Source organism: Stegastes partitus, unplaced genomic scaffold (assembly GCF_000690725.1).
Source record: "Stegastes partitus isolate 25-593 unplaced genomic scaffold, Stegastes_partitus-1.0.2 Scaffold577, whole genome shotgun sequence".
Lineage (NCBI taxonomy): Eukaryota > Metazoa > Chordata > Actinopteri > Pomacentridae > Stegastes > Stegastes partitus.
Window position 1 is genome coordinate 447,207 of NW_007578308.1, and position 10,034 is coordinate 457,240.

General features: G+C 44.4%; 1 protein-coding gene across 1 annotated transcript in view; it reads left to right on the forward strand.

The window, feature by feature from the left end:
* The window catches only part of bcap31 (B cell receptor associated protein 31), a 16,818-nt gene extending 11,023 nt beyond the window's left edge, over positions 1 to 5,795 (forward strand). The window contains exons 5-7 of the mRNA XM_008288860.1: positions 2,831 to 2,957; positions 3,042 to 3,142; positions 5,747 to 5,795. Coding sequence (XP_008287082.1) covers positions 2,831 to 2,957; positions 3,042 to 3,142; positions 5,747 to 5,773 — 255 coding nt within the window. The 3' untranslated portion in view covers positions 5,774 to 5,795. The remainder of the gene's footprint in view (positions 1 to 2,830; positions 2,958 to 3,041; positions 3,143 to 5,746) is intronic.
* Positions 5,796 to 10,034: the final 4,239 nt, after the last annotated feature.

The following is a 10,034-nucleotide window of genomic DNA, read 5'->3' on the forward strand; positions in this document are numbered from 1 at the left end:
GCCCTTTTCAGCCGGCGGTGTGGTTTTCCTGCAGCTACTCGATGTGACTTAATGCCAGTGTGTGTCTGTGTGTGTGTTGGTGTCGGACAGAGTTGTGTGTTGCGCTGCAGCTCGGTAAACTGATCCTGGGTGAAGCACCTGCTGCCTCGTTTCCATCACGTTCTCTGGCAGCTCGTTACACAACTTTATAAACGGACCGCTCACATGATGGTGGCACACCTGGAGCACCACCACACGCTGAGCTCAGGTTCCTGTAGAACGTCCACAGTCGTGTCTCCTGCCTGCTCGTACAGCTGCCAGAACCAGAACCAGAACCTGTCCGTCATTTGGCTTCAACACAAATGAGCCTGTGATGACGTTCAGTGCTGATTATTCACGTGGTTCGGACTCATTTCTCCTCCAGCTGGAGGTGTGGTCGTTTCATCTGAACCAGCAGGTCGGTGATGTGGTTGGAAAGGCCTGAGAGCAGCGACGGATCAATGAGCCGAGTTCGATCGATCGTATTGATCAGAACAGAGATGATCTGCAGCTCAGAGCTTCATCAGTCTGACGTTCGGTCCGACAGAGAGACAGTAAAGAGACCAAGAGGTGAACAACGATGACAGGAAGAGGTTTTAAACCGGTTTAATAGATCATGATGAATGGAAGCGACCAGCTGGACTTAAACATCTGGATGATGATCTCTGCACACAAAGTTAAACTGAGCTCAGCAGTAAGCTGTGATGAAGCCTCTAATCAGAGGAACACCATGTGACCTGATGGAGGAACAAACAGTTCAAACCTCCCCTGAAACAAACTGTTTCTCAACCTGCTGACGAGTCGACCCGCTTCGTGGTTCTGTTCAGCTCCAACATGTTGGACAGGAAGCTGATTCAGCAGCCAGATATTCAAACCGACAAAATCATGCTGCTGCTGCAAAAGGACCAGGACACGAAACACAAAAACACAAAAACACAGAAACCCTGGAGACTCAAGGTCGCTGCAGGGAGGCGTAGCGGCGCTGTGGAGTGGACCAGAGAGACAGAACCACCACAAGGAGGCGCTAAACCACCACAGAGACACAAAACCACCACAAAGAGATGCAAAACCACCACAATCAGCAGTAAAATGGATGTTGTAGCTGCAGATGTTCCTGTGAGGTGGTTTCAGGTCTTCTAGTCGTCGTTATCTTTTACTTCTGATGTGTCGTTTTATTTTGTGTGTTTCAACCTCTTGGTCAGAAAAGTGTTTATTTGACCTTTAACTAAGCTGATGAAGTCCTGCTGGATGGAAACCAGCGGGTTCAGGCGCTGCTGACTGGACTTCTGTTGTCGGACCTTCAGGAAGGAAAGCTTCATGGGAGACGAGTCCTGACTTGTGCTGGTTGAAGACGAGCTTCTGGTCTCTAGTTTGGTGTCTGAGGATGTTTTCCTGTTTGTCTGAAGCTCCTCCGTTCAGTTCAGACCAGCAGCTGCCATAAAACATGACATGAGAACGTTCCTCCCACGTTCTCTGAGTTCCCCACAGCTCCACCAGGTTTCCTCTGGAGGCGCTAACGGAGCCAGCGTGGTCAGAGAGGAGGACCAGGACGCCTCGTGGGGCTTCGATGTCGCTCGCTTCTAATCTGAGGCTCTCTGAACACGAGACCTGGAGCTGCTGGACTGGGTTCAGACCTAAAATCAGTTTTATGGCCCAGCCCCGGTTAAAGTTCTGCAGCTGTTTCAGTCCGTCACAGAACCGACGGTCCTCAAACACATCCACATTATCTGCCTGATATCTGAGCTGCTGGAGGAACGCTCGCTTCATCCACTGCTGAGGGAACACTTCTTATTGCAGCTTCATCAGAGTTCTTCATCGTAGCTGAATCATCGAATAAGGTTTCAAACGTTAGCCTGAACTCACATGTACCTTTACTTTACTTTTATACGTCTCTCTAACCGTCTTTCTGAGAGAATGTCAGGATGTTTGGCTTCAGAATAAAAGCCTGTGAACATCCCGTCTGCTGCAGACGCTGAGGAGTGTGAAGGATTACCATCGAATCCATCGGCTCACCCTTCATGTGCAGCTGCATCGCTGCCAGAAACAGTCACTGGATGTCTGTGGTGGCAGCCACACTAACAGGTGTGAATACCAAGCGCTCCTCCTTCAGCTGCCAGAGGGTTCCTCCTCCACAGGAGTAGAACTGGATGAATGAACCACAGAAACTTCATCTGCAGCTGCTCAGCTCAACACCTGAGTCACTGACAGCCAATCACAGCGCAGCACTACGGAGTAAACACTGCCACTGTGTTTGTTAGAAACACCTGTTGGTCTCTGAGTGGGCGGAGTCACTGATCACCAACCAATTAGCCACAGTGTTAGCCTGAACGGGAAAACACTAGCCTCTATGTTAGCCTCATCAAGCTACTATGTTACCCTAATCTACGTAAAGCTGGACAATATGTTAGCTTAAACCACATAGCATTAGCCACAATGTTAGCCTTATCAAGATAGCATGATGAACAATGTTATGAGATGAGGAAACATTAGCCAGTATGGTAGCCTAATGAAGAAAAAATAGCTGCTATGCTAACCTAAACACAACAACAGTAGCTACCTACATTAGCCTAAACCACATAGCATTAGCCACCACGTAAACTTAATCAAGATATTAGGAACAACATTAGCTTTAACAAGAAATCATTTGTGGCTACATTAGCTTAATCAGGATAACATTAGCTACTCTATTTTAGGCTGGTGTTATTTTGGCTCGTCTGTTTGTTCTCTCCTCTGATTGGATGCCTCTTTCCTCACAGCTTTAACGACATGCTAACACGCTCGCTAACACGCTGTGTGTTTTGTGTTTGAGCAGAAGCTCCGTGATGCCGGTATCGAGGTGCCGGAGGGAGAGAAGAAGGGACCAGGAGTCCAGGAGGAGAACAAGACCCTGAAACAGGAGGTGAAGACCCTGAAGGAGGAGCTGGACACCACCAAGAAAGGTAACGGGAGCAGAACGTCTGAGGTGAAGGAGGCTCAGCAGGAGGTGAAACGTTTCTGAGCCTCTGTCGTCGTTTGTTTTTCAGCTCTGCAGAAGTCGGACAGCGACGTTCGTGCGATGAAGAAACAGGCGGAGAACCTGACGGTGGAGTACGACCGGCTGCTGGACGAACACAGCAAGCTGCTGGTAAGACGCTCAGATGGTTTCAGTGAGCTTAGACCAAACGTTCACCCTGAAACTGAGTCCAAACCACCAAGAAGACTCATTTATGTTACTGGGAAAACGAGCATATTGAGCAAAATACAACAGTGTCCTAAAACTCCACGTGTGCAGCTCGGAGGCTTCACATAGTTGAGATATTTCACTGCTTACATTCTTGTAGCCGCTACAAACTTTCTCTACGACTCTGCAGATTAAATAGCTGAAGATGTTTCACGGTGATGAATGTGTCCTCCAACAACTGGCTCCTCTGTTTGCTTCAACAGCAACCAGAACAACGGCACACAGTTAGATTCTGACTGAACAGTTACTATGGAAGCCGCTAACCTTATCTGTCTGTGCTAGCTGGAACAAGCTAATGTTAGCTATTATGTTAGCTTACACGTGATAAAATTGGCCACTATAATAGCCTGAACTAGATAATGTTGGCTTAAACAAGATAACTTTAGCCGCTGTGTTAGCTTCAGCCTGATAACATAAGTGGCTACATTGTCAAGATAACGCTAGCTGCTGCGTTAGCCTAAACAATATGAGGTTCGTTACAACTTTGGCCTAAATGAAATAAAATTACCACATTTATACCTAAGGCAAGATCGCTGTTAAATTAACAAGGTGACATTACTGGCTATGTTAGACTAAGACAATGCTAGCTAGCCTAAACAAATGTAACGTTAATGTTAACATTAGCCTTAACAATATCATTTTAACTGTTACGTTAGCTAACAAAGATTACTTTCGCACTTTAGCTATTACATAGGCTGCTTAAACAAGATTATTTTAGCCACTATGTTGAGACTAAACAAGATACCATTAGCCCGTAAGATACTGTTAGCCTAAAGATACTGTTAGCCTACACAAAAGATACTGTTAGCCTAAAGATACTGTTAGCCTACACAAAAGATACTGTTAGCCTAAAGATACTGTTAGCCTACACAAAAGATACTCTTAGCCTCATTAATGATACTGTTAGACTAATTAATGATGCTGTTAGCTTAAACAAAAGATACTGTTAGCCTTATTAATGATGCTGTTAGCCTACGTAGCGCCACACAATAAATGCAGAAACCGATTGTCAGAAACAGTCAGATGCGGGTGTGTGGTCCAGCCTCTGATGAGTTGATCTGTGTTGTGGTGGTTAACAGTTAAAGTCTGGTATTAATTAATCTACATATTAACATAATTAAATGTAGTGACAACCATAGCGGGGATTCTTTAGTTCCTGCTGCTGTCATTAAAGTGCATATTTGTGTATTTTCCATTTCACATTTGTGTACTTTCAGAATGACCAGTTTTTGTGTCACAACAAACATAATTCTTGGTTCTTCATCAGCTCGGAGGCTCCTCGGCTCTGGTTGTGTTATTTGTGTTGACGTTATATTTAGCTGCTGCTGCTGCTGCTGCTGTGTAACTGATCAGTGAACGAGCAGCTGGTCGGCTTTAAATCACTCAGACACACCCAGCTCACAGTTATGCAACACAACTAGAAACACACACACCTGTACGTGCTTTGGTAGCTTCCGGTTTGTGTCAGCCGGTTGTGTTTCCCATTGAGACATTTATATCACTGAGCTGCTGCGTTTAATTATCATCATCCGGCAGCTTCACGTTCTTCTACATCTGCAGAACACGAGCGACAGCACAGCAACACGACACCTTCGTCAATCACAGGAGTCTGACAGACGAGGCTCTCATTAGTCTGCATTGATGTGAAGTTTCAGGGCCACAGATCTGAGAGATAAACGGCTTCCAGAGGTTGTTCAACCCCCAGCGCTGTGCAGGACGCAGGAGAGACCTCATGTTATCAACCAAACCTGAAATATGAGCTCCAGCTAGCAACCTGCAGCAACGACTTCAATCTAAACGCCGCCCTGATTTATGACAGAAGCTGCTGCAAGATACCGTTAGCCACCATGTTAACTCCGTTACTACAACACAAGCTGCTACATTAGCCTGTTAACATTAGCGGCTATGCTAGCTTAAACAAAGTAACATAAGCTGCCACAATAATGCAAAAAAGTTAGCCGCTACATTTGCTGAAACAAAAGACATAGGCTGCTGCATAACCTCAGCAACCATGTTTGCTTTATCATAATAGCATAAGCTGCTAAATTAACAAGTTAAAATTAGCCGCTATGTTAGTCTATTCAAAGTAACAAGCCGCTACATTAACATGGTAACAATAGCCGCTATGTTAGCCTAAACAAAGTAACATAAGCTGCTACATAAACATTCTAGCATTGGCAGCTTTGTTAACCAAGACAAAGCTACGTAGCCTAAATTATCTCAAATTAGCTGTTACATCTGTCAAAACAATCTAATGCTAGCTGTTACATTATCCAAACAAGATAACTTTAGGTACTATATCAGTCTAAGCGAGCTAATGTTAGCTGCAGTGTTAGCTGAAACAAGATAACAATAGCTTTAGCAAATTAACGTTAGCGTTAACGTGATAATATTAGCCACTGTGTTGGTTTTAATGGGAAAGAAAACAATTAGCTTTAGCGTTAGCCGTTATTGCCCTGCTGACTGTCTGCAGGTTTGAGTGTTTACTTCCCTGTTGCTTGTCTGCAGGCGAGCAGCGACAAGAAGTCGGACTGAGGACGACGGCGGCTTCNAACACACACACAGTAACACACACACAGTAACACACACACACACACACAGTAACACAGCAAAACATATCATGAAAATTGTCCTACAAAAAATAGGAACAAAATGACTGAAAATATTAATTAAATTTCCTAAAAATTTGAACTAAATGCCTGAAAAAAGTCCTACAAATAAAAATGTAAACATAACTTCTGCTCAGCAGAAACACGGCGTCCTGAAATTATGTTAAATAATAATTAATGTGTCAAATGTGAAGAAATTAAAAACCAGGAAACACTTCTTTTCTCCCTAAACTTTTATTCTGGACATCTCGTTCATACTTTTCTTTCCGGTAGACGTTCCTCCGGTTGGTTTTAACCCAAACCCTTCGTCGGTGCCGTTTGGACCCTGTTGGTCTGAACCAGAATAAACCCGCTGATCTAAATCCAGAGGAACTTTACAGCCACATGGAAAGAATGAGCAGCTGACCGTCTGTAAATCCTGCAGCCGCCGCCCGATTGGACCGACGGCTCACAGGTGTGAATGTGTCCCGCTCCCCGATTGGCCGATTCCTCGCGCAGAGCGGCTTGAATCCGATTGGCCGCGGAGTTCGGTGACACGGCGTCTTGCTATTGGTCGACGGCTTGTTGTCGGGCTGAAGATCGAACCGATCAGCCGTAAAACGCAGCTTTTAGACGGGTTCTAGAACAGCCGTTAGATTTAATGAATAAACAGAAATAATAATAATAACAATAACAACAACAATAAGTTTGTTTGTGTAGCATCTCTACGAGCTACAAAGTGCTCTGACAGGTAGACCACAGGTGAACACCAGGACAGGACAACAGGTAGAAACTATAGGAAGTGAATGAAAACACAGAACGGACAGGAAGTTAGAACGACGTCAAAGATTTAAAATAAATAAATAATTGATTGATTGGTTCCAGTCGGGGATCCAGAATAATTAATACGATCTGGATTCAGTGCAACGCTTCCAGAACGAGTCCTGAACCAGAACTCTGTCCGTCACTAACGTTTTTAGTTCTAAACCGTCTCCCTGAGAGTCATGTGACCGACGGACCTCACAGCTGATTGGTCCGGGTGAAGGTAAACAGAGTCCTGGTTGGGCCCGGTGGCGCCTGCAGGGGGCGACGGCGGCGTGGACGTGCAGCAGCTGCTCGGTGACTCGTCGCATCATGTGACGCAGCAGCTGCTGTGACACAGAGCTCCAGCGTTTAGACCGAGCCGGCTCTGCTGTGAGTCAGGAGTTCCCACGTCGGCCGCCAAGAAGAAGCAGAAGCAGAAGAAGACGTGGAGGAACGGCGGCGGCAGCTGCTGGGATTATTTCAGGCTGTCAAGTAGCTGCCGGCCATATTAGGAGCTGAGAGGACTTCCTTTATTCCTCCGTGTTCAGGTCACGTCTGCTGCAGCAAATACAACTCGTTCACGTGAATTCAGCTCCCAGCGCGGATCAATCCGCCGCTGAAAGTAGTCCCCAACAAACACAGCCCAGTCCACCGCACAGTGTAGAAACCAGGTGTTACTCCCAACGTTGTCTCAGTGTTTCTGCAACGTTCCGTTAGTTTGTTCCACAGTTTGAAGACGTTTAATTAATGTTCTTCACATATTTATGACGATTTAGTTTAATGAAGTGTTTTGCATTTTAGGAAAATGTTTTTCTCAAATATTCAGACCTGATGTTTGTGTTTTTCTTACATTTTTATTTTATTTTAATTTACTGACATTTTAGTGATTTTTCTTTTTATAGAAGCTTTAATATATTTTCACATTTTCCAGACATTTGTTAAAACTTTTCTGATAATTTATAGTTTTTTTTCCCACATTTCTCTGAATTTATCATTTTAAAAACATTTTTCTGTCATTTGTTGTTTTCATACATTCATCTATAAACAATTTAAATCTTATTTTTCAGACATTGTGAATGTATGTTTTCATTTTTTCAGTTAGAAATCTCATTTCTATTCATATATTTGCTGTTTGTTACACTTTCAGACACTTGACTTGTTTTTTTTTCACAGTTTTCTGATATATTTATTAACATTTTCACACACTTTTCTGATGGCGTTTTCCGTCTCAAAGAGCAGATCTAAACATGTCAGTAGAGTCGGGTCTGTCATGGTGTGGATTGTTCTGCAGCTGGTTCTGGTGGAGTCGCTCTGGAGCAGCTGCAGCTCAGACAGTAGCAGGAAGCAGCATCTGCCCGGCCCGTTTAGCTCCAGCTCCGCTCGCTCTATGTTTGGACGTTCTGTCTTTTGCGCTCTGAAAATAGCTGCAGAAGCCCGTCGAACACAATCGGACCTGCAGCGAGTCACGGCGTCCCTGAACGCATCGCCGAGCACATATTTACGACGGGCACATGGCGGTGAACTCATCGCCACGAGAGAGCCAGGCGGTAAATTTACCTCCGACGGTCTGAGGAGGCAGGAAGGCAGTTTTATGTGGAGCTGAGTTCAGCGGCTTCACCTGAAGAAAGCAGCAGAAAGAACAGAGATGAAAGTGAAAGACATGCTGCAGATCAGACAGTAATATGAATCCCAGTCCAACATGAAGCTAATCATGAGCTGGAGCCTGAAGAACACCTGAAAATATGAGACATTAACTTTAGAAATCGATGTCATTTAACGAGACAGCGTGCTTCAAATAAAAACAACTTTTGATGATGAAAGTTTAAATGTCTTAAAATGAGCAAAAACAACAATAAAGCCCAAATGAAGCCCTTTGGTTTGACAGTTATGTGCTAGTTTTCACATGTTTTGGGTTTTGTAGCGACACAGTTTGACATTTAAACTGTATTTAGTGCCCCTTGTGTCAGACAAACAGATTATATATTATATTATATTATTCTTTAATATTCGTGTAGTGCAGATGTAACGACAGTAACCAAGACGTTACTGGTTTACAGTAGACCTGCTAACTGCCCCTTTAACCCCACCGCCCCCTCACTGCCAGGAATGGGGGCAGTTATTCTGCTAAGCCGCCCTTCTAGTTGCCCCGCGCTGCCCCGCCCCCCGATACGAGTCACCATTACATCACCGCCTGTCAGCGCTACACACTGCACGGAGGACACGCACACACATGGAAATGTCAGAGGTGGCCGAGTTTTACTGTACGGGCCTCACCGAGGACCTGGACCGGAACCTGGACCAGGACCTTATCTNTGTGTTTTTGAGCAACAGGTTTACGGTTCGACAGCGTTTTTCTCAAATCATTCCGTTCGCTTTTCCGCAGAGGAAGTGAATCATGTCTTCTGCAAGAAACGCTTCATTCCAAAATACAGACATTTGCACGTTGTGGGTTTGAAATCAGATCCTGAGTCATAACTGTCGCTCCCACTGCGATCACTTTGTTCGATCAGAATGAAAACTGCTCTGTCTCTGGGATTTGTTTGGTTTTAAATGTTTGCTGTAGGTTTGAAGCTGCTTCACGTCTGCAGGCGTCGTAAACAAACGGTGAAACAGAAGCTTTAAAGAGGAAGCAGCCGCAGAGGAAGCAGCAGTCTTCAGTTTACTCGTCTTCAGTGTTCACAGTGTTGTTGTGTTTGATGGTAATAAACAGGTGACTTGAACCCGTCGGCTGTGAAAGTAGTTTCATTTCATGGGAACCGTACTGCTGCCTGGTGAATGTCACTTTAAAGTTTGTTTTGTTTCTGTCTTCCTTTACTCTCGTGTTCATCTTTCAGTGTGAAGCGGTTTTTTTTATTGTATTATTCAGCTTTTGTTTAGTTCCATCAGTCTCCTGGTAGCAGAAACAAACAAACTGTTGTCATTTCATTAGAAAAGTCCTGAGAACACATCGGTCAGCACCAACACCACCTACCGCTAGCAATACGTCAGATCAACGGGTTTCAGCAGAATTTATTGTTTATTGAAAAAACCGAACGGCAGATTTTACATCCTGACACACTGAATTCAATTCAATTTTATTTGTAAAGCGCATATTTACAACAACAAGTCATCTCATAGCGCTTCACAAAGGCAGAAACAGAAACACCCAACAATCCAAAACATGTGGAAGAGCTGCCAGTGTTGGAAAATATCTGTTTTAGCCTGAACAAGTTAACGCTAGCCGCCATGTTAGCCTAAATAAGATGACATAACCTAATATTAACCACTGTGTTAGCTTAAAGAAGGTAGCGGGTGCTACATTAGCCTAAGATAACATCAGCTGTTCTGTCCACCTTAACATAACATTGACTACTATGCTAACACGAACAAGGTAACGTCAGCTGCTACCTTAGCTTAGCATGTCT